Source organism: Ambystoma mexicanum, chromosome 11, assembly GCF_040938575.1.
Source record: "Ambystoma mexicanum isolate Mex_15411 chromosome 11, UKY_AmexF1_1, whole genome shotgun sequence".
Classification (NCBI taxonomy): Eukaryota; Metazoa; Chordata; class Amphibia; order Caudata; family Ambystomatidae; genus Ambystoma; species Ambystoma mexicanum.
This window is the reverse complement of record NC_090934.1, coordinates 1,316,215,479-1,316,240,398: the sequence shown is the minus strand read 5'-3', so window position 1 is coordinate 1,316,240,398 and position 24,920 is coordinate 1,316,215,479. Positions and strand designations below refer to the sequence as shown.

The 24,920-nt window shown below is 47.0% G+C and overlaps 1 protein-coding gene across 2 annotated transcripts in view; it reads right to left on the bottom strand.

Annotated features, from left to right (window-relative positions):
* SCG3 (secretogranin III) overlaps positions 1 to 24,920 on the bottom strand; it is a 187,002-nt gene that overhangs the window by 26,995 nt on the left and 135,087 nt on the right. The window contains exons 9-10 of one of the 2 annotated variants that reach the window (XM_069624817.1): positions 10,477 to 10,560; positions 3,570 to 3,698 (exon numbers count right to left, since the gene is read on the bottom strand). In XM_069624817.1, coding sequence (XP_069480918.1) covers positions 3,570 to 3,698; positions 10,477 to 10,560 — 213 coding nt within the window. The remainder of the gene's footprint in view (positions 1 to 3,569; positions 3,699 to 10,476; positions 10,561 to 24,920) is intronic. The other variant, XM_069624818.1, reaches the window with a different exon arrangement.

Sequence of the window (24,920 nt, the reverse complement as noted above, 5' to 3'; positions counted from 1 at the left end):
ATGGCTACGGTTGACCTCAAGTACGTGTCCTGGAAAGTGTCCTTTCTGGTCACCGTTACGTCAGCGAGGATAGGGAGTGAGCTCCAGGCATTGTCGGTGGAGCATCCTTTCTTGGTCTTTCACAAGGATAAGGTAGTCCTTCGGACAAACCCAGCTTTCCTACCAAAGGTAGTGACCGAATTTCATCTGAATCAGTCGATTTCCCTTCTGGTCTTTTTTCCGAACCCTGCCTCGGAGGCGGAAAGGGTTCTACACTGCCTGGATGTCCGAAGAGCTCTTAAGTTCTACCTGGACAGGACTTCCGAGCTTCGGAGTTCTTCCCAACTTTTTGTGATCTTCGGTAACCCTCAGGGCATGCCGGCGTCTAAGGCATCTATTTCCAGATGGATTGCCGCCTGTATCACGTAGTCTTTCACCATCCAAAAGCTGAAACCTCCTAAAGGTATCCATGCACACCTGGTGCGGGGCAAGGCAGCCGTGGTTGCTTTTCAGAAGTATGTACTCTGGGAGTCCATCGCTAAGGCGGCTACTTGGGCCTCCCCATCTGCTTTCTGTAAGCATTACTGCCTCAATATGAGCTCTAGAGCTGACGCTCAGTTTGGCCAGGCTGTGCTGAAGAACCTGTTTCAGTAAGGGGTATTTCCATCCACCCATAGTTCCTGTAAGGAGTGCTTGGGAATCTCCCACAAGTATGGAGGAAAGGGGACAGGACGTAGGAGTATTACCAGGTTACTCACCGTAGTGACCACCTTACTCCTAGTCCATAGCCCCCTTTCCTCCATACGCCCGCCGGCCGTCCACTCTAATAAGGTTCCTCTGTTATTGCTAATGGGTCTTTGACCCTGCGATAGAAAAGGACTGATGGACGATGCGCCGGGCGGAGCCAAGGTGGGTGGGGTTACGGCCGCGTGCCGGGCCCCGCGCAGGAAAGAGAGGAGGGACACATTTTAGAAAAAAATGTGGATGCTTTTTGCAAAGTGCTCCGGGCCCGTCCCACAGGACGGAGAGATGTCCCCACAAGTATGGAGGAAAGGGTACTATGGACTAGGAGTAAGGTGGTCACTATGGTGAGTAACCTGGTAAACGTTTCGCGTCTCTGCACTGCCAGAGCCACCAATGATGCAATGTGCGGGCATACACACTGATGCACCTCCCCATAAACATGTGATCAAAGATAGGTCTGCTGTAACAGTCAGACATGTGTCTCGGCTAGTGGCTCAACGCTTCCTCAAAAAGCTAAAACTGTTACACTTCTCCAGTTTCAACAGGTCCAGCAATCAACAGTCAGTCTGACACCCTGCCATCAGTACCGTGCTGAGGGGTAGGGGAGGGTAGCTTGCAGTGGTACACCTCTCCTGTTCGGCACGCTAAGAAGGTACCGGACGGAAAAGGTGTCCCGCCGGCAGAACAACCAGGGTGCTGAGCACGGTATTCTTGCTCAGAACCCTCATTGTCCCCCTGGCACAGAGCATTTCAATGAGAGCCATTAGGCAATAATGGGATGGAGGGGGGCCTCTTAGCAAGGACTTTTTCCCTTAAGAAAAGGAAATAGAGGTTGATCAGAAGTGAGCAGGGTGTATAATACTGCATGCTTTATGAAATGACTATGCTATTAAAACACAAGGAGGATTTGTTAGGCTCACATTAATCTGCATGATGTTATTGTGACTTTGCATGCAGGATAGGGAGAATAAAACTATAGTCATACTCTTATTGATCAATATATTTCTATGACCATATATAGTGTGTATAGTTAGTTTATTATGAATGGCTAGTTTATTATGTAATGTGGTTTGCTTCCAAGGCATTGCTATTAATAAAGTAATATTTAAGGGTGTCCAGTCAAGTGGTCGACAGACAAATGGTCGACACAATTTGGTCGACAGGTCAAATGGTCGAATTTTTTTTTTATTTATATGTATATTTTTTAGGTTTTCGTTTAGGGAAAAAAAGGGTTTTTTTAGGAAAAAAAAGGGTTTGCCCCCCCCCCCCCCCAAAAAAAAAAATGTGAAAAAACAAAAAAAAAAAATGCGACCATTTGACCTGTCGACCTTTTGGTGTCAACCATTTGTCCTGTCGACCATTTATTTTTGACCAAATGACCTAGAACCATATTTAAGCACATGAAATGCAAAGCAAAACCTTAATACATATCTATATCAACTAAACATGGGAAGATGTGTTCAGTTGCTTAAATTGTCCAAATCCGTTTCACCATTTAACCATTGTGTGTGATCCTGGGCAAATTATTTAATCTCACTGGCCCTCATTACGACCCTGGCGGAAAGGGGTTTACGCCGGCGTAAACCATGGCGCCCCTTTCCGCCTGAGCACGAGTTCCCGTAGCGCCATGGTGATTTTTACGCCTGCTTTTTGCAGGCGGTAAAATCCATGGCGCTAAGGGACCTTGTTGTTAATTACGCCACCGTAATTTACGGTGGCGTAATTAACGCCTTCCCCACTCCCATTATACCCTATGGGGCAAAAATGGGAATGGGGAAGGGTAAATGGGGATTGGGGACTTACCGCCCCGCCAAGGTCGGAATGGGGCGGTAAGTCCGCCAACCACCATGGCGGAGTTGGCAGCTTAGCGCCATGGACCATGGTGCAAATAGCACCATGGATCTCCGCCAAGGTCGTAATGAGGGCCACTGTGTTTTATTTGTACCTTATTCACTTCATAGCTTGTGTTAACATGCTGTTACACAAAAAATGCCTTATGACTATAGAGTTGCCCCATATATAATAATAGTGCACTTTAGGTATTTTGCACCACAAAGTTATTTAGTGCTTGACTTGCTTGTGGCAACTTATTCTAAAATCACTTTCATGGTGCCTCAAAGTATCAAACCCGATGATACTCCTTGCAATTTACTTTTATGTGAAGTCACTTCTGTTAGTGCAATCCATATGCAACTTTGGAGGTGTGCGTGTATTTTGCCCCACAGAACCTGGACAGAGCTCTAATAGACGAGTTTCCTGCATCTGTAATGGTCCTGCAGTTTTATTTTTTTCTTATGTGTATATTTTAAAATGCCATCTGCCACTAATGTTACCCGAAACGCTGATTGGGAGGGGGAATGTCATGGCGCAAATGAGACTTTATTGAATTGCGCACACTACATTTGGGGGGGAAAAGTAGCAAGAATGTTTTCATGGCTTGCCCTCCCACTCTTGCAATGCTGGATACTACCCTGCCTACAATGGTTTCCTCCATTCACGTTTCTCATCCAAATTATTGGTTGCCGATGGTGTAATCAGCCTTCTGGAGGGTGTTGCAGGGCCGGCCATTCGAGGCATATGAGGTCTTGCCCATTGTCCACAAGTATCACACATATCATAACTAGCCACTATTCTCTCTAAAGGAGCAGCATTGCACTGAACTAAGACAGTTCTCATGTCAAAATCGTGGTTGCACATACACTACTGAGAGCTGTCTCATTGTAAAACCACTTGGATCCCCTTATGGTCAAGGCCACATATTCAGTTGCACTTGCATTCATTCAGGGTTGCGCAACTCACTAAACGCGTAGTAGAGGCTATTATTTTAAAACATGTGAGCCCAGTACCTTTTGGTTCTTTTGTTTTTGTTGCTAGTTTTTGCTCTTCTCCTTTTGTTGAGTCCTTTATCGTTTCAAATTCTTTTTCCAGTTTGGCGGCTTCCTCTTTTGTGCTGTCCAAGTCTTCCATGCCTTTGTCTTATGGGGATTTAAAAAAAATACTTGATTATTTTGACATGTATATTTAATTAACAGTTCAAAATTTGATATTCCCTATAATCTTCCCTGAATTACTTTTGGAAAGCCTGTGCCAGTCTTGCAGCGCATTATTTGAGCAGCCACTGCTGACCCATGGAATTAAAGTTAAATTGTGCCAATCAAGTGGGATATATTGGATTGGAAAGGCCCCTGGTTATGTGTCTGTATCCCCCTAACCATGATAGTGCGGGGGGCGTGGCTAACCGCCATGTAGGAGAGACGTGTTCGGCGCAGCTCCGCTCGATACGATTATGGATCCGCCGCCAACCATCGCTTAACTTGACTGCAGTCATCCGAAAAACGAACACAGGTCGTGTGAAGGTGTGACCCGCCTGCTGTCGAAGTTTGGGAACCTCACGTCCCTCTGTTGGCCCGCACCAGCGAAAAGAAACAGAACGCCATGCGAAGGCAGGAAATGGCGGCCATGATGATCCCTGGCCCAGTGCTGTAGCGGAGCCCTGTGATCGACCCCAGAGGAGCCCACCAGGGATCTGCCTTAGTGGAACTCGAACTGAAGCGGCGGCGGTGGCCTAAGCTGAGATTCACGCTCCTGCGTCCCGAAGAAGTGCGGTAAGGAGTCGGAGGGGGGGGCACCTGGAGCGGCCTTAACTGCACCCCTGCTGGGCCCGGAGCGAAGAGCCTTGCGGCAGGATTGTGCCCGACCGCCCTGCCGAGCGGCCCATTGACACTGCCCGGACGACACACAACCCCCCCTCACGAAGCATCTCCCGCCGGCGCCAGTGAACCGTATAGTGCCCTGGCGGATCCCGCGGACAGGACATGACCACCAAGGGGGCCCGTAGCAAACACCGCCAAACCACCATGGAGTCCTTCGCGGCCGCTGGAGCGACCGAACCCAAGGAGGCTCCAGCCCCTGGGGAGGCGTCGGGCTCCGAGAGGCCCGAGCCGGCCAACTCCCAACTGCTAGAGGCCATCAAGACACTCCAGAAAACCATGGAGGACAAAATAGACGCGGTCGCCATCGACCTGAACTTATTGAGGCAGGATGTGCGCTCTATCACCGGCAGAACGGACGCTCTTGAGATCCAAGTCCGGGACAACACAGACGCCAAAACTCAACTCTTAAAGGATGTGGACATTTTGGCGCAAAGAGTGAAAAATCTGGAAGACAGGGCCGAGGAAGCCGAAGGAAGGGCCCGCAGGAATAACATCAGAATCATCGGCCTGCCCGAGGGTATCGAGGGCAGCGACCCCACTAACTACATCGAGAACCTGCTCATACAGGAAATTGGGGCTGGTAAACTGTCGCAGGGCTTCACCATAGAAAGAGCCCATCGCTCCCTAGCCAGGAGGCCGCCACCGGGGAGCCCATCCAGACCCATAATAGCCAAAGTCCTCAACTACAGGGACAGGGAGGCCATTTTGACCTTTACCAGGATGGGCGGTTCCATACAGAGGGACGCCGCGAAGATTGCAATTTACCCCGACTACACCTTGCAGGTTCAAAGGAGCAGAGCCCAGTTCCACCACACCAAGGCAAGACTCAAGGAGGCAGGCCTGCGCTACCTACTCCTCTACCCGGCCAGACTCAAGGTCCTGCACAACAATAAGGCACATTTATTTGACACTCCCGCAGAGGCCTGCGAATGGATGGACAGTGAACAGATCCCAGACATTGAACGGAGGCAGCGCAGGCCCTAGCCGCCTGTAACAAAGGGACTTCTTCTCACCACTTACTGGCTGCAGTAGCCGATCGTACATTAATATGCCAGTAAGAGTGGCGACACTGATGGTACCGGAGCCGCGCTGGTCGTGGCGCACCTCCTGATACCCTCGGAGGTAGCCCCTCTCCTATCCCCAGGATAATTTGGGTGAGTTCACCCGCCCGTAGGGCACCGGAAGACCTCGGTCTGATGGGGCAGAAACGGGGATGTCAGAGCAAGGGCAACCTCGCTAGACGTGTTGTGTTTGAAGTTGTGTTTGTAGTTAAGTTAGACGTTGTTTTTCATGGGGGTCTGAACCCCAAGTTGGGATCACAGTTTGAATCGGACATAAACCGGACCGGGACCAAGTGCAGCGGAATTGCTACCAGGACGACCAAGTTCGCCGAACACCTCAACCTCAGGCTTCCCACAGCCACACGACCACACCTAGACTATGGCTGAGAGGATCAGAGTCATGTCCTGGAACGTCAGGGGACTAAACAGCTACATCAAACAGCGCCGCATTTACGCCTACATGAAGCGCCACAGAGTCGGAATCGCTCTCCTTCAGGAGACCCACTTATGTGGCCCTAAGCTTGCAGCGCTAGCTAAGGTCTGGCGAGGTACCCTAGTGGGTTCCTCCTACTCCACCTACTCCAGAGGAGTCTTGATATGGATTGCCCCCTCTGTCCCAGTCAAGCTGATCCACACCAAAACGGACAATGAAGGTAGGATGGCCCTAATTCAGGGCACCATAGAGGGGCGTGACGTTCGCCTGATTTGCACTTATGCCCCGAATCATGATGCCACTGTTTTCTTTCGTTCGTTGTACGCCCGGCTGCCCCCGAGTAACGAATGCATAACGATATGGGGAGGCGACAACAACTGTACCTTAAACCCTCGCATAGATAGATCGGATGGCAAGCATGGCGACCCCTCCCCACCCGCCAAGATACTGAACGCCCTCACACAGCAATATGCCCTGAAAGACCTGTGGAGAGCGCAAAACCCCGGAATCAGAGGCTACTCCTTCTACTCTCCCCCACATAAGGTCCACACCAGGATAGACTGCCTGTTCATTAGCGAAGAGCATGTGGCCGGGTTTGAGGATACGCAGTATCTGGCCAGGGTGCTCTCAGACCACTCCCCACTGATGACCTCTTGGGTGACCACAGCCCCCAGGCCCCCCATCCCGACGTGGAAATTAAGAAGCGAAGCGCTATTAGATAAAGCCTTCAATGAACAAATCAGGGAGGGCTCCATACACTACTGGCAAACCAACATTGATAGCGTCAGATACTTGGGCACAGCATGGGAAGCCTACAAGGTGGTAACTAGAGGGGAAATGATAGCCGCGGCCGGAGGGGCCCTGAAATCCGTCACGACCCTGCTAGAGCACGCTGAGACCGAACTCCAAGACCTCGAAGCCACTCCATCCCCTGATCCCGCCCACCTGCAGAAAATGATTGAACTTAAACAAACATGCTTAACACACTGGGAGACGCTGGGGAGGCTCAGCTATACCAAATTCACGGAAAGGAACCACGCCCTGGGCGACAAACCCGGGAAACTCCTTGCATGGCTTTATAAACGAGAAACCCCCAGACACCCCATATGCTCCATCCGTAATACAGACGGCTTGACCCTTCACACGCAAGTGGGTATTAACGCAGTGTTTAAGCAATATTACCAAACCCTTTACTCCGATCCAGCCCAGCCCCCAGACCACGCGATCGAAGATGCCCTGGACGCCATCAGGCTCCCTCGCCTGGAGGACCATTTGGCAGATTCCCTCGGAGGCCCCGTCACCCCAGATGAGGTCGCAGCCACCATTAGGGCACTGCCCTCCGGTAAAACGCCGGGACCGGACGGTCTCCCGGGCGAATTTTATAAGACCTATGAGGACATACTGGCCCCCCTACTGTCCAAAGTATACAACGAGGCGTATGAAACAGGCCACCTCCCCGACTCCATGACCGAAGCCACCATCATCCCCTTACTTAAGCCCGGCAAGGAAAGCTCTGACTGCGGCTCATATCGCCCCTTATCCATGCTGAATGTAGACAATAAGATCCTTACCGCACTACTGGCCAGAAGGCTGCGTACAGCCGTCCCGTACCTTATACACCAAGATCAGACAGGCTACATGCAGGGCCGCTCCATGTCTGAGAACCTGCGAAGGCTGCATCATGTGATACACAGCACAAACGGCATGCCCGGTAAATATGCAGTTGTGTCCCTAGACGCCTCTAAGGCCTTTGATTCGGTCCGATGGACATGGCTCTATGCCACCCTTGCCAAGATGGGGATCGGAACGGCTTTCTTGAATTGGGTCAAACTCATTTACACTAATCCCACAGCCAGAGTGCGAACCAACAACACCTATTCGGAAAAATGGAGCCTGGCCAGGGGCACTCGGCAAGGGTGCCCCCTATCCCCTTTCCTCTACATCCTGGCGATTGAACCAGTGGCGGCATACCTCAGGCAGGAGTATGGAGACGGGGGGATAGTGGTAAATGGAGTGAACCACCTTGTCTCCATGTATGCGGATGACACGCTCCTCTACCTAAGGGATCCCGAACTTCTTCTCCCCTACATTCTCGAAACCCTAGATGGGTTCCACAGATGCACCGGGATCCAGATTAACCACGGCAAGTCTTGCCTATTCCCCCTGGCTGCACTTAGTGGAACCGAGAAAGAACACCTCCCCCCTCTGGCCCTGAAGTGGGAACCCACCACGTTCAAATATCTGGGCGTCGCGATCCACCGGGACCCCGAAGCCGAACACGCATTAAACACGGGCAGGGCTAAGGAGGGACTGGCTAAATCAATTGACCTATGGTGTAAATTGCCCCTTCCAATGGCTGGCAGGGCGGGACTCCTCAAAATGGTTGCACTCCCGCGTCTTCTACATTTCTTCACTAACGTCCCCTACTACATCCCCCAACGTTTCTTCAAAGACCTGAGCAAACTATGTAGGAAACTCCTATGGCGGGAGGGGAGGCACAGAGTTGCCCTAGACATAACTCAAAGACCGTATGAGAGGGGAGGCCTGAAAACCCCTAACTTTGAGCTCTACTACATAGCGGCCCAGCTTAAGCACGTGATCCAGTGGATGGCCGATGATGCCACGACGGACACACGCCTATTGCAGCCCCCAGACGCACCTTGGTTGCTTAGGGACCTCCTCTGGATCAGACCAATACCTAAAACGCTGGATGCATACCTCATCCGCCTAGGCACTCGGATCTGGAGTCGGGCCTGCAAATCGGTCAGGTTGACCGACCCCTACTCCCCACAAATCCCTATAGCCGCCATCATGTCCACTAGACCGGAGGACCGGAAGGCGATCCGGAACATGTGGCAATCCTCCGGTGTTGCCACCCTGGGCGATCTGATCGACGACCAGGGCACTCACACATTTTCCGAACTGCACGAGTTGACTGGGGTTCCACTGGGTCAGTTCCTTTTGCATGGGGCGGTGATGGACAGGCTTAGGAAGCGATGTCCGGAAGCGGAATCCCAATGCGCCGGACACGAGTCCATTGAGAATTTGGTGGGCGTTGCAGAGGGGGGACACGAAACCTCTAGGCTTTATGAGATCCTAATTGACAACACCACACATAACGAACTCACATGTAAGGGTAAATGGGAAGCCGAGCTAAACACGCTATTCGGAGACACGGAGTGGGAAACAATAACACACTACCATAAAAAAGTCTCCAGGAATGCCCGATTCCAGCTTATCCAATTTTACATCATCCACAGGGCCTACCTTACCCCTGCTGTCATCTCGAGATTCAATGGCGCCGGCGTAGTGCCGTGCCCCAAGTGCCAAGAACCCGCGGCTTCACTGACCCACATGTTTTGGGCCTGCCCGGATATACAAACCTTCTGGTCGCAAATTCAGACCAGGATAGCGGAGGAGGACATAACGCTAGACGTGCAATCCCCTAAGGCATGTCTATTGGGCTCATATCCGCGAGGCAAAAAAAACAAACCCCTCAATAGGCTCAAGGACTTGATGTACATCCTCGCAAAAAGGCGCATCGCAATGGCCTGGAAGTGCCCCAGGGCCCCTAGACTTGTGACATGGTGGGAAGACCTCCGTAGGTGGTCTGTGGCTGAAACCGGGGCCTGGGAGCTGGCACAGCGACAGCAGAAAACAGGTGACTCGGAAGACCTCTTGCAATGGATAGCCCTCACGACAGCCCTGTTCCGTCCTAAAGAAGTCAGTACCTCAGGTGAGGACCCGGACAGCCCGGGCTCACCCTAACACCAATGGCAGACCGCGCAACCCCGGTCCGGGTTCGCATGGGGGGAGGAGGGAATGGGAAGTTATTGTGGATATATAACTGATTGCTATGTGGATGATGCTGGTTGTATAAGTTTCTTTGAAAAATCAATAAATATATTTAAAAAAAAAAACCATGATAGTGCAATACATGTCCATTGAAGCCTTTAACCGTTAAGACAAATGGCGTGATACAGATGAATAACAGTAAAAAAAAATATGCAAAGGTCCGCTACCTTGGGAGGCCTCCAAGTAAGTTGATTTTTCTGATACCTCACCCACTAAAAGTCTTTGGTCACCGAGTTGGACCTGCCAATAAAAATATAGCAATAGCTGCCAAATTACTAGGGTAATTAAGTGTAGTGTGGTGGTCATTTGCTTGATAACTAATTGGAAGAAAGTCTTTTGACATAATACATGTAACAGCCACCAGATGGTCAAGATATTTGATTAGCACTCAATGCCAGCTGTATCCCAAAGCTCCTTGATAAAACTGAGCTGGCATAAGGAAACTTGGTGGTCAGCAGTGTTGACTGGCTTGTATGAAGTAGATAATTTGGTAGGCGTAGGGCGTGTTGATTATGGTGGACTATACCCAAGCCCCCGAAAGTGCTGGTGGTAATTGGGACCATGACTGCTTACTTTGTTGCACGTCTTCAGGGCACATAAGGTACATTCTGAATAAAGGAGTCTCACGAGGCACACGGATAATCATAGGAATATTCTTTTGAGCTTGTGAATAAAAAATCAAAAAATGTACCTGCATGAAGTTGATTATTGGAATGCGCAGAGCTTTTGCCAAGTTTCTCCTTGGTCTGCTTTGCTATCATCTCATCCAGGTTTTCTGTGGAGAGAAAAGTAAGATTCCAATTGATCGTAGAAATCACAATATGACGTAATAACCCCAAAAGGTTCCACATGTCATAATGGCATGAAAAATAAGAATGATTCGGAGATGCGCACTGCTGACAGTTTTCTAAAGAAAACCCATTTGCGATCGGAAAATAATTGAGAGTTGTTCTATAATTAGGTGTATATAATTGGAGCATCATGATATGATCTGTTACTTAGTACCCGTTCTGAGAAGATCTGAAATTCACAAATGTGATGGCACAACCTCCTTCATCCCCCAGCTAACTGCCATAGGACAGTAGTCGGGAACATGTAATGCTGATACTTCTGCAATGCTCATCAGTGATGGTTTGGCCCCCAAATGATGGAAAATGGGAGTGAAAGATGTCAACAAAAAAAAGACGACAGGCATCAAGTGGCCTATGTTTTTCTCAAACATTGCCCAATCTTAATTGTCATAAATACACACTGTAAACACACAGTACATATAGACGTGTTCCGGCCCATTTAAGCATGCTCCCCATGAGTCTAGGTACATGGTTTGGATTGGTATATGGAAAAATACACACACACACATACACACGTGCACTCATGTGCGCTAGGTACTAGCGTCTAACCTAGTGCACCGGAAAGACCCAATGGCACTTTAGGTGCTCTTTTTTGATCCTTTTGTGTACAAGTCCTTTAATGACTATCCGGTTAAAACCACTTCGGGAAAAAAACGGCAGTTCAAACAACGGCAACAAACATATTGAACAGAGAAAAGGGCTAAAAGAATTTTAAAAAACATTACGAAAGGGTTTCAGGAGGAGAAAGCGGGGACCAAGGGAGTAAGCCACTACCGATAAAGGACCAACGAGCGAAATACAAACGTAAAAAGAAATCCAAATTCATAAGCTATTTTCTGAATTCTATCATATGATATGGAATATCTTCTCAATTTTATTTAATCTAGTATGACGTAGTATGCAATGCCACTGGAAGACTTGTCCTTTTTTATGCAATGATTTTAAAGTCTTTAACACATGGTAACTGCTCGGTAACCAATTTACTGCATCCTCCTGTGCCGTTATCAGGTGAAACCCACCACCATGGAGTTTTAGCCATAATCGCCCGTTCCACGGGCTGGAACAGGTGGTACGCTCTGGCCTATTAACTTGAGCCCCAGTGCCATTACCACCCGTTCCCTCTCATGGAATGGGTGATCATGGCTATTAGCACCCTGGGTTTCCAATCCGAAAACCAAGGGTGCTAAGAGTGAAGTATTTTACTTAAAGGAACGAGATGCCTCGCAATGCCCCCTTTATTGAAAAAAATACTCACTAAAGATGGCCGCCATGGATTAAGAAGGCGGGCTCCCTAAGCCCTCTTCCATTTCCATGGTGGCTAGGAGGGAGATGGAGCAGCAGCGGCGGCAGTGCCCTCACCACTGAAGTAAAAAGGTAAGTGGGGCTAGGAGGGATGGGAAATTTGACATGAAGGGAAGGAAGTGTTGGTGGGAGTATGGCAGGGTGGGGGAAGCAGCCATCAGGTTGCTTGGAATGCAGGCTATGATCGTGGGATTCAGTGCGCGATCCAAGCAACCGGATTGGTTGCTTCACCTGCCTTTAATGCTAATATTTATTAATTCCCTGGGATAATCAGTGTAGAGTGGAGGGTCCCGTAGTACTCATACAGGGAGACAACAAAGGAGTGGTGTGGAGTACGGTGGAAATAGAAAATGCACTCGAAAAGCTGCCGAAGAGGCCTACAGGGCGGCTAAACAGGGTGTGAGAATGAGAGAGGAATTGTGGAAGTAGAGAGTGACCAGCTGTGGTTGTGTAGAATGTGTGCGGCAGGGAGAGAGGAGGGTGGCTGGCAGCATTGGCTTGGACATGCTCTGTAGGTAGGTAAGAGGAATTCTCTGGATAACCAAAAGAGGGATGCAGGGTGGAGGCAAGACTGTGAAGCTCCAAGCACTTCCATGTGGAAAGCTCAGACTTTGAACAATCGTAGAGAATCATGCTGATGCTTCTGACACCGGTAATAATACAGTGGGCCTGATTCACAGAAGCATTTTATAATGGCAAAATCCCATAGGAAAACATTCTGTGAATCAGGCCCAGCAGAGAGTAGCATGAGTAGCAGTTTGTGCAGCTACTCTTGGTCTGTCCCTGCTGTTTTTGGAGGCGGACCCTCATTTCATTTCACTTCAAAGACCCAGCAACCCACAGAGCATAGTGGAGAGAAGCACGAGTATCAGTCTGTGCAGGGCTGCGGGCTGTGACCACCTCCAGCCGCCACTCTCCAGATTTCGCCCTTGAGGTCGAGGCGACTGTGACTGCAACAGAGACAAGGTGAGGCGGGGTGTTGGTGCTGGAAGGTACCCGTTTTTAACACATAAACCTTGTGTTTTGTAGTGGATCAGGAGTTTGTGTATAGCTGCTCCTGATTGCCCTCGGGGCCAATTGTTGACATTACCATCCATCCCATAATATAGCAATTACCGTGGAGAAACAAAAAATATCTTGAAGCAGAACAAACACAAACTCGCACTAAGGGGTCGTGACTGTGGGCCACAGCTATAGCCTTTGAGCCAATCATCACCTAATAGCCGCTACTTCACCCGTGGGGGTAACCTAAAAGCAATTTGTGGACTGGTGATGGCAACTGCAGGCCCCGGGCCTTTGAGCTGCAAACAACCTTTAGTTTGATTCCCTTCACCCGTTAACATCTACACTACATTATCCTTTCCTACTTCACCTGCTATATAATCTTTTGGGTGGAGGCACTGGACGCCTGGTTTAGGAGATCCGATATTAGCGCAGTTACTACAGCCTGCCTGACAACTCAGCTAAAAATCCCATAGTACAATGATCGCACGCACACGAAGCAAACTAAAATTACAAGTTATGGCCTTTGCAAGATGGATGTCAGAATCGGAACAGGATCAGGACCAGAACTCAGGCCAGGTGGACAACAAGCTAAGGAAAGTAGCAGAAATAGCCACATCATCTGGAATCTCTGGGAATAGTTGGGACCCGCGAAAAGAAATTGGCCATGGTCAACTGGACTTAATCACCCGAGAAATGCTGCTAGCAGAGGAAGAAGTGTGTAGCCCGCCTTGAGGGTCAACCCAGGAAAACACTGAGAGGGCTGACTCCTTTGAAGTTAACATCCCAAGGGGTGACTTGCTGAAGTGCGATATAAGAAGAAACAAGCCAACTACGCCACTTCCTCAAAAGCAAAGATACATTCAATCTCAAACGCAAGACATGGCTACAGAGGTAGAAGTGCAAATCCCTAAAAACAACAGAGTAACCGAGCTATTTAAACTCCCAGAATTAAATCTGTGGAGGACTTTAAGGATCTTAGAAGTGGATGAACTCAAAGGGGCAGAGAGCAAAGAACCGTCTAACTCCACGTTACCCTTACAATTGTCAAAACATAGCAGCTATCAAAGTAAACTTGGATCGTAAAGCTCAAAGATGCCTATACGGTCTGCTGCTATCACCAACTATTTCATCTGAACTGCCGCAAAAGGAAAAATGTTTAAAAGAGATAGCCCCCAAAATGTCCAAATTAACAGCTGGCAGCTTACAGGATACAATGGAAATTGAAGACAAAAAGGATAGTTGTCAGAGCACAAGGAGACATTCTATCTGCCTAAATTCTACTAAATGCACCTACCAAATGTTCATCCTCTAGAGGAGGGTGCCCTCAAAGGGTCTTAACCCCCCTCTTTGCTCATCAGATTCATCCCTGAATGAATCGGTCCTTTCGCCAACAGTGACCCCACCCCAGACCCTGGGAAATGAACACCTGGCGGCAAATTTACAGGGCACTATAATGTTGGTGCTGGCCATTTCCCTGGCCCTGTTCATGAAGTTGTACAAGACACTGAATGAGAACTATAAGGATGAAGCCACTCTGTTGCATTCAAAAATGATCTACCTCGAGTCCTTCACTACGGCCATCCAAGAAAGGCTAGATAAAGAAGCAGAGAAATCCTTTCAATGGGAAAACCGCCTATGTGACCTGGTGAGGGAGAAACTAAGTTGATAAATCGATGGTCATGGAATCGATTTTAGAATCCCAAAATGGCTGCGGTTCATGTATGTGTCTTCACAGTCAAAGAAACATCAGCCCTGGGCCTCTGAAGTAGGACCAGCGAAAAGAAAGCCGGAGAAACCTCCCCCAGGGACGGTCCATCAAAACACCAAAGTGATTGAAGTCTGCCAGGAAATCATAACGGGCAGGGTGGAAGAGAAATCTGGTGAGCCTGCAGTACACGCAAAGGTAGGCCTGCTTCCAAATTCAAAACTGGAAGGGGGAAACCTATGGACAATGCACTAGATAAAGAACCATTGGATGCCCAGCGGTCTCTTTGATCAGATGGGTCTGAGACTCAACCCAGAAAAGAAAAAAGGGCATCAATCAAAAGGAAAATTACACAATCTTTGACAAAGGTGCTAAATAGACTGATCAGGACAAATACCTGCCTCCCAAGAAAACCCAAAATAAGCCAGACCCGAAACCATCAAGATCAAATGCAGCTAAGAAATGTTATAAAAATCTGAAAACTCCACCTGCGCTGCTAACCGTGCACTCTTCTGAAAGAAATTATGCTAAAAAGATTTGCTCTTTATATGGGAAAGGGGAACTGAAATACATGTAGAAGCAGAGAAAGACCAGTCAACAAGAAAGATGAACGAAAGGTCTATTGAAATCTCAGAGGAATCGATCTTGAATTACTCAGTATATTCAACAGGAACAATTGTCGAAAGTTGTGAATCAATGGCTGAAGCTAGTGACATTGAGTGCACTGAATCAGGTGGTGCTCGTAGAAAGGATTCCCGAGATCTGCAAGAGAAATACCGATAATAAACGTGAGAATGAATATTTTTCTTACTATGGACGCAAAAAGGAAAATACTGGATAACAATCGCAGATAAGAAAATCAAACAAAGCTAAAGAAGCTCCCTAGAAAATTTGAAGATGATCTAGAGCATCGAGCACCACTGAAGAAATCAACCAACGAGGAAATGATTCGATCATTGGAAACTATGTTAAGAACTAAGGATGATCTAATCTTAAATAGAAGAAATGTTATCACATTATTACATCACATCCCTACACTTCAAACATTGACCTCGGATGACATCTTCAGTGCTAGAATTCGTTAAAGAATCAAGACCAGGCTGTGTAATATTGCACCTCAAAAACAGTGCGAGCAAAAAGATGCTGTGCAAGGCAACAAAAGCACTCAGACCATTGGGATTTGACTTAAAAGAAGTAGATACTACCTTATGGAAGTCACAATGTGTCCGTCCACAGGAAAATAGTTCTCTGATTAAAAAAAGATGAGAAATGTAAAGAAGGTGGCCGACATAAAGCTGCGGAATCCTTCCCTACACAAGATTAACGAAGTGAAATGTTTGGAAGAAGCTAACCAGAGGGCCTGGGAAGAGAGCCGGAAGCCCCTGACGATCACTTTCTCAGCCCTAAGGAAAGAGCCAAGAGTAGTGAACAATTGACAGGAGGAGTCATCAGAAAGGGAGTTAATGTCAGATTTGCCATGGCTGCCGGGAGCACTTATTAAAGAGAACTGGGAATAGAGTGAGGATGAAAAGATCCAAGAGGACATGTGGATGGGATCCTGGAATAAAAGGGTTTTCGGCATCTCTTTGTAAACAGGGAGTTTGACTTAAAAGCCTATGACATGCTATGTTTCTAGGAATGTTGGTTGTGAAAGCCTCCTTTGAGTGATGGATTCATAAGTATACTTAATCCTGCAGAAATGGGAGCTAAGGGCATGCCACATGCTGGACTGTTTACATTAATTAAGATGGGAAAAGGTATTCGATTAATGGAACATCAGAAACCTAATCCCTGGATGCAAATGCTGATCCTAGAACTAGAATATACTGGTGACGGACTAAATAAGATCTTACAGATATTCAATTTTTGTCAAACATAACGGGTTTGATTCTGTCTGGTGTGATAGGAACAATGTACATACTATGCTGTGTGGAGAATATGAGGTTAATGAGAAATGAATATCTGACTTTAGATCAGTTAAAAATGCAGAGTCTACAAAAGAACAAAAGAGCGAGCAGATGGCTTTCTGAGATGGAAGCCAGGGAGCTATGCCTCCTGAATTGCCAGACTAGAAGTGAAATTCCGGCTAACTCCACATGGCATAGTAATAGCTGTGAGAACATTCTTGACTACTTCTTTGTCTCGCCTAACGTTCAGCAGGAGGTGACTTCACTGGTTGTCACCAGAATGCCTTCTAGTGATCACTCTTTACTTACGCTATGACTAAAGAAACTCTTGCTATTAGGGAGTCATGGCGCAAATGTAAAATTGTCAATCACGCAGCGCAGAAATCGGTTGGTCATGGACACGCAAGAAGTCCTATACCTTACTAGACAGTGGCGCAGAGGCCAGTTAGGGGAAGAGAAAAACGTGGATTACGTTGCATGGCTAGCATCATTTGTGGTAAAACAAGGTTTTAAAAAGCAAGAATATGCCCATAAATATAGTTACTACAAAGAACTGGTCGAAGCTAGGAAATGGTATAGACATGACATAAGAGAGCTAAAGAGGCTACAGGGTGTGACGAGAGAGCAAAAACTAAGATAACGATCTCAACAGTATAGAAACTGGATATTGGCATTTAAACAAATGAGATCACAGTTTGAAGCCAAACTCATGTTGAAAACTGAGTAAAATAAATTCCTGACTGACCTCGGAACTAATTCACTCATTAGGATCACCCCAGGTAGCAGTACAACTGTCAGCAGTGTCAGAAGAAAGTTAGGTAGATCACGTTTGTGAACTGTTTGCTCGCACTGTAAAATGGAGAGAGCTGGTGATGATAGTGAACTATGGTTCTGGAAGATTGAGCAAAGCGACATTTTGATCCTCATTCTGAAATTGAGAACCTCCAGAGCACCAGGTCCCGATGGCCTGACGAACAGCATCCTTAGACAGAAGCAGTGGGCAGATTTTGCCCATGGATTATTCCAACAAATAATGAGAACAAGAAACGTTCCACTCTTGTGGAAAAAGGCGCTTATCGTGCCCATTTTCAAGAAGGGTGATATATCAAACCCAAAGAATTAACGACCTATCGCCCGGCTTGAGATTCTGGGGAAACTTTTTGCCTCCATAATTTTGGGCCATCTGACAAGTTGGGCAAATTAGGCAGCAATTCTGGACCCCCGCCAGACAGGGTTTAAGGGGGCGGGAACAACCATCAACCTCTTCCTGATGAATATCCTGAAAATGCAGGCAAACAAGGAAAAAATTAAAATATATGTAGCTTTGGTTGATCTTGAACAGGCATTCGATAGGATCAAATTGGAGAGATTGTAGAGAAAACTGGAGGCCTTTGGATGTCCCAAGCAGTTATTACAAGTGATTAGGGAGTTGTACTCTGGAACATCCATGCAAGTACGTATGAACATGATGGGGGCGGTTGACTCGGAAAATTAAGACCCATCGTGGTCTTAAGCAGGACTGCCCACTGGCACCTTTCCTCTTCAACTTATATATGTCTGACTTGGCAACACACCAAACTCAAGTGAGCGCCTTTCCACCCAAAGTCAATGGAGTCTTAACACCAGGGCCTTGTACACAGATTAATTAATTCTGATAGATAAAATGCCTATAGGTCCCCAGAGAAGACTAGCGTCCCTGGAGTCGTATATCAGAATTAATGATCTCCGTATTAATGTAAACAAATCAAAAGTAATGATAATAAACACGCGTGGAGGGACCCAGAAATGTAAATGGTATATAGGGCAAAAACATTTGGAAAGAATCGAAAACATTATATACCTGAGAGTATGTGTAAATCAGAGCATGGTGGAAGCACCGTGGGCTATGAATCTGAGAATAAAAGCTAAAAATATGGCAACGCAGGGCCAGGTACTCCATAACAGGTATGGTACATTTCCGATGATCCTGATTGTGACTTTTTACAACATGAAAGTCATAATGATTCTGACATATGGTGTTGAAGCAGGATTGAATCTTCCATGGCAGACCTGGGATGTTCTAGAGAGAATATTCTGTAAGGAAGTCTTAACATTACCGAAGGGACTTCAAATCACATTGCTAAGATTTGAACTGGGACTCTACTCTATGTACTCAGTAAGTCTCTAGAAATCTTCTAACCCTGTTCCGAAAATGTATAATTTCCAACTCTGTACTGCCACTAAAAATGTTGGGATCTATATTGGGCAGAGGACCATAGTGGCCCTTTGATTTTTGGATAAAGAAATGTATTGAATGTCTGACATACCTAAATGTAACAATGGGAGATCTAATCACTTACTCAGGTAGAGTAAAATGTAAAGTGTATGAAGCTTACTACCCAGGAAAAGAGGGTCTTGTATAAACTGATGAGAGATTATAATGGAGAAAGCAGAAATGTAAGATCTCTAACGAAATACCTAGCTAAGCGTCCATGTAGAAGGTTTAGGGAGCAATTCATGAGAATGCGCTTGAAACTATTTGAAACCAAGGAAGTCCTTGGAGCTCGAAGACAAATCGGCAAATCAGACCTAACCTGTAGCTACTGTGCTCAAACGGAAGTGGTGGAATCCTTGAAGCATTTAATTGTCTATTGCTCAGTTTTGACAAACCAAAGGACTGTGTATATGGGGAAATTTGTAACCCAGTTGAATACCCTGACCCCAGAGGAATGGTGGACCATGCTGCGCTTGGAGAGGGCGTGGGTGGGGGGAATCAATCGCTTGTGTTTGGAGTGGTTAAGTTTCTAAACAAAATATTGGAAGTGAAATGAATATAGGCTGATGTTTTTAAACTGCATAGTTGTATGAAATGAAGACCAATATCAAGAAGTTGGAGATGATTTGAAATGTTATATTTTTTTTGTACTTTAATTGATATATAGAAAGTTATTGGTCATTTGTATACTGATAAGGATGATGGAAAAAGGAATTAAACGTGTAGGAAAGTGTTAAAGGTTTTAAAATCAATCAATAAAACAAAGAAAAAAATGTTGATGAGAGTATCTTCGGGGTATCACAATAGTAAAATGTAATAACTACACTTGTATAGTGATGGCAAGGAACATTGTTACAGCTGCAGTGGTTTATGAAAAAGAGGTCTAGTTAGATAACTTTAAACACAGGAATTCATTCTTGGTTAGTGAGTGGACATGAGAAGGAAGTCATTCTTGGTTAGTGAGCAGACCTGAGAAATAACTCATTCTTCGGTAGTGAGCAGGCCTGAGAAGGAGCTCCTTCTTGGGTAGAGAACTGGTTTGAGAAACAACTAATTATTGGGTAGTGAACATTCCTGAAAAGGACACCATTATTGGGTAGTGATCAAGCTTGAGAAGGAACCCATTCTTGGGTAGAATGCAAGTCTGAGAAGGAACTCATTCTTGGGTAGTGAGCCGACCTGAGAAAGAACTCATTCTTGGGTAGTGAACTAACCTAAGAAGGAACTCCTTCTTGCGTAGTGAGCAGGCTTGAGAATGAACTCATTCTTGGGCAGTGAACATTCCTGAAAAGTAACTCATTCTTGGGTAGTGAGCAAGCCTGAGAAGTAACTCATTCGTGGGTAGAATGCAACCCTGAGGAAGAACTCAGTCTTGGGTAGTAAGCAAGGCGAGGAGAAACTCATTCTTGGATAGTGAGCAGGCCTGAGAAGGAACTCATTCTTGGGTAGTGAGCGCTACAGAAGTGCATTTATAGATGCAGTAGTTGTCACCTGCATTTTTAATATCACCAGCCACCAATAAACTGTTTGGTGCTCATTACGAGTATGGCAGTGCAGGGAAAAAGTAGCGGTAACAGAATTACTGCTACCGTTCCCGCTCCGCCATACTACGAGTTTGGCCCTGGAGTGGGGAATTTACTTCCAGCATCATGCTCGAGGTAAATCCTTCCACTTCCTGCCGAAAAATCTGCAAAATCCTCCATGAGTCCTATGGGCTCTATTAATTTGGAGCCCATAGGACTCATGGAGGATTTTGCAGATTTTTAAAGATGCAGACATTCTGCATTTAAAGATGCAGACATTCTGATGCCCTTTTTCACTCGAAGCAAATCATTCCCCATGCAGCTGTTTGGCACAGGTTCCAGGGGGAGGAGGTTCTGCGTTACTGGCCCTCGTGCATTTTTTGTTCTATGAGCCAGAAGGGCGTGGCTTGCTGCCTGCATGCTCGTCCATCCCCTCCACAGGGATGGGAATGCATATTCATCTGGGCGTGGGATACAAAGTACCACAAGCAGTAATATTTTGATTCCATGCAGTAATTCAGCTGTACCTTCTGTTATTTGTTTTAGCACCCTGTGGGCGGTATTCGTGCAACCTGTCCTTGGCCCTAGAAACTGGGCATGTGGTAAGAGAGTTTCCCTCAGTTGGCATCCATCCAGCGAGTAATGAGGTCTTTAGGGTTGCCTTTTCTGTGTGTTCCATCAGCTCACATTGCATGCAGATTTGCAGTCTAGCGGTGCAGCTGCATAATGAATAATGCATCGGGCACTATGACTGAAATAACTCTGTAATGAAGGGTATTACCGACTCTGCATCACGGGAAGAACGCTGGTATTCTTTCATGGTTGCGCGGTGATCTGTGCATCAGGGCCCAAAGGCTGCGCGCGCTGTCCATTCCTAAATGTTGGCATTCATTTCGAGCTCGGCCCTCAAAGCGTTGGTTCGTTGAGTCTGGTGGGGCGCTCACTTAAGCATGAATGTGAAATCTGAAGGTTATGGAGAATTGCTGTCGGAAGGGGCAGGTGGGGAAACTCTACCCACTGTCCTGTGTATAAAATCACATTCACTGGAACATTCAGGGGGCGACATTGAAGGAAGAGCGTCACTCACAGCGGGGAGCTAATGGACGGAAGGGGGAGTTGTGGAGTGAAGGGTAACAGTGGTGGCAGTGGAGTAACTTTGCTGAAAATGTTGGGGGAGGGGGGGCATGCCATCTAAATGAAAGGGCCCCTTGCCAAACGAGTGGGACAAAATGGTGCGTCACAAAAGTTGGGGCGGTGGACAAACACCCTCTTCCACCCCCCTTAAAACAATGCCCATGAGTGGTGGCGTAAAGACGTTGTGAGCGTCCCTCCCGCTTTCTGAGCCTCAAGACTCCTCAGCCTTTTATGCCTCCCTCGTCTTTGATGTCTCTTTCATCACTCATCTGTTCACTCCCTCTCTTCTGTCGACTCTTCCCTCGTCTGCATCACTACTGCCTCTAATTCTGCCCATCTCCTTACACTCGGGCCTATCTCCTCCCCCTCCTGCACTCTCCTCTTTACCTGCTTCCTCTATCCCCTCTCTCAACACTTTAGCCGCCTTCTTAATCTCTCTTAACAACCATGACACCATCCTCCTCAATTTCTCATAAAGTGCCTTCTGGGCCCCTACCAGCTCCTTATGCATACGAAGTGCTCGGCAGTGTAATGATGATCAGTCTGCAGTGTCTGTGGTTCAACACTGGCAAGTTCAGTTGAATGCTTGGATGCTCCTAACCTACAGCTCTGAAGTGTACTCAGCTCGATGCTGGCCTCCCTGCCATCAGCAACAACCAAAATACTTACTTAAGCCACGTTGCAACACAGGCTTACACAGGGTCACGCAACAATCCGGAATCGCACACATCCAGAACTTGCAACTGGCATTACCAACCCGCACACCACTCTGCAACCATGCACATTGCCTTCTGCAGGCCTGCTGTCCATGCAGTCTGCAAGAAAGGGTTCGTCTCCCGCCCTAACTCTGCTGTGTATGAAATTGATCATCACATGTCTTGTTGATGCTTCTGCATGCCAGGCTTGCAGTTGTTGAAACACATGCCACTGTGCATTTTAATAATGCAATGCCACATATGGAACTCTCTTGGACCAAGCTAGTCTTTTAATCTCAAATCAGTGCAGGGCTGCACCCCAGGACAGCCCCCGGCGCTCCAAGGCCATACTAATTGCAGACCTCACATGACAAGTGAATCCTAGCCGTATGTGTGAGTTCTGCATTCTGAGCAGACAATATTGACTGTCCACTTGTGCTTGCTAATCTTCGACTGCATACTGTGTCCATGTGGCACCCTCCACAATTCAGGGGCTTTAGTACAATGCTTAAGACTGCATGTCAGGTTGTAGAAGTGTGCATGCTACTGAAGTTCTGTATAAAGATTGATCTGGCTGTGCGGTGTGGTCCATGTGCTGGCTGCATGACCAGGTGAGAACAGTAGCTGATTGGTCAGGAGGTCCGCAGATGCCCACCAAGGAGAAGAACGTTGAGGAGGATTTCGAGAGCGGTCTCCAAGCTAATGCTACGCCAGTGGAGACCTAGTCCTGGGCACCTCGACACAAGCGTGCGAGATAATTGCCCCTAACGACTGACAAATGCTCCAATTGAAACAGATAGAGGCAGAGGGGAAGCACTAAATGGTGGTGGCTGAGGGCGCATATCAGCCATTTTAACTAATGGCTGATATGTGCCCTCTGCCGCCACAGGATCGTACCAAAATACCTCAGCCCATAACTGAGAAGCCCAAAATATCGAATTTTGATATATATATATATATATATATATGTAGGGGGGAGGGGGGAGCTACGGGAGGACCCACCCCTGCATATATATGTGTGGAAATAGGGTAAAAACAAATATGAAAAAAAATGAAGAACCTTTCACATAGTCCCTCTGCCACCACCTTTTTATGGAAATGGCTACTCCTGGGACTGCTGCTGGCCTGTGGAATATCCTGGCAGCCAATTAAACAGCTTGACATGGGATATCATCTGCTTTTTGTACACTCTCCAGGCAGCAGACCTGCAAAGACCTTTGCCTGACAATCAGGATGGAGAGCATGTGGGTTCAAGCAGGGAAACCTGTTTTTTTCCCCGTATTTAGAAAACAGATTTATTTTAGTCTGTATTTATGCGTAAACATCAAGTAAAAATGGAAATCAGGGAGTCAGAATTATTTTTCACTTCAGTGTCCTAAATTTGGTGCCCAACAGTCTAATCTTCTAATAGAGTGTCAATGAACATGTAAGTGGCACTATCAGGAGATATTTGACAGCTGGCCCATCTGAGAGGTCCTGAGCAGAAAGTGAGGACCTCCATAGAAGGCAAAGGTTAATAATATCCTGATAGGGCCCTGTTGAAAGGTGATTAACACCATTAGAAAGTATGTGTTAGACATCAACCCACGCTGTGGCTTTCTGTTTAAAATATAGTGAGATTAAAGGTTTGTGTTTGCCTAATGTTCTAGCTCAGACATGTTAATTTAAAGGTAGTGTTATGTGACGCCACAAAGTGTAGTTCGAAATATACTACCCAGCAGCAGAAGTCCTATTATTGCATCACTGGAGAACTCTTCTTACATCTCTTGACCAAGGGATGTGGATGACGGTCCTGAGACTTCAGTTAGAGCCCTCATTCCAAGCATTCTGATTGGTCAATCACTGGAGTTCATGTAACTCAGAACTTATTAGAGCATGCGTGCATCTCCGCTAGAGCTTGCAATGCAGAAATCCTGGATTGCAGGCTCTAGCAGTCAATAGAAGCCAACATTCAAAGCTTCTCTCTTTCCCTTTATTGCTCTGGTAGTTCTACTTCACAGAAAGAACACCCACTGTCGGGTGGCACGTGTGGCATTTCTCTATAGTGTTTTAGGCAGCTGCAGCAGTGTTCGGTGTAGTCAGTTGCAATGAAGACTCCATGAACCTGCACTCCACTAGCGAATATGCAAGGTTGGGGAACCGCAGAGCACTGCAGGGAAGCGGGGACAGCCCGCAGAAAAATGAAGGGAATTGAGCGAGTAGCAGCCCGACAAGGGTACGAATCCAAGCGCGTGGCTCTATCAAGCGAACTGCTTCTTCCAACATTCTAAACTATTTCCAGGAATGTGTACTCTGCGAACCTGTCACTGGGTAATGAACTTTAAAAAAAGAAGAAAAGTACACTTGCTCTGATAGCATTAGAGCGCTCACTATTCAACTCGGGTCCACTAACTTGGGTGGAGGTCATCAGCCACACTTTAGGGCCCGCTAAAACAGGCTTTAACGCTTTACTAGATTTGTCAGAGTCTTATCATAGGCGAGCAAGAGGCACGCTGACATCAAGAAAATATGATGTTTTTTTTTTAGAAAGGTATAACGGGCCTCCTATATGTTAGACGCTGCCTAAAATGTCAAAAAGCTTCTGTTTCTGTCTAGTCGAGTGGCATGGTAATGAAAACAGGTGCGCAGCGAATGTCTGCCTTATCGAGCTCGCTAATTGCAGCCACGCCATATGCAGGGAAGTGCGCAGGTGGACAGTGTTTGTCTAGAGTTCCATTAAGCCCCACAATACCTGGGAGTGAGTCATCGCCAGCAGGACA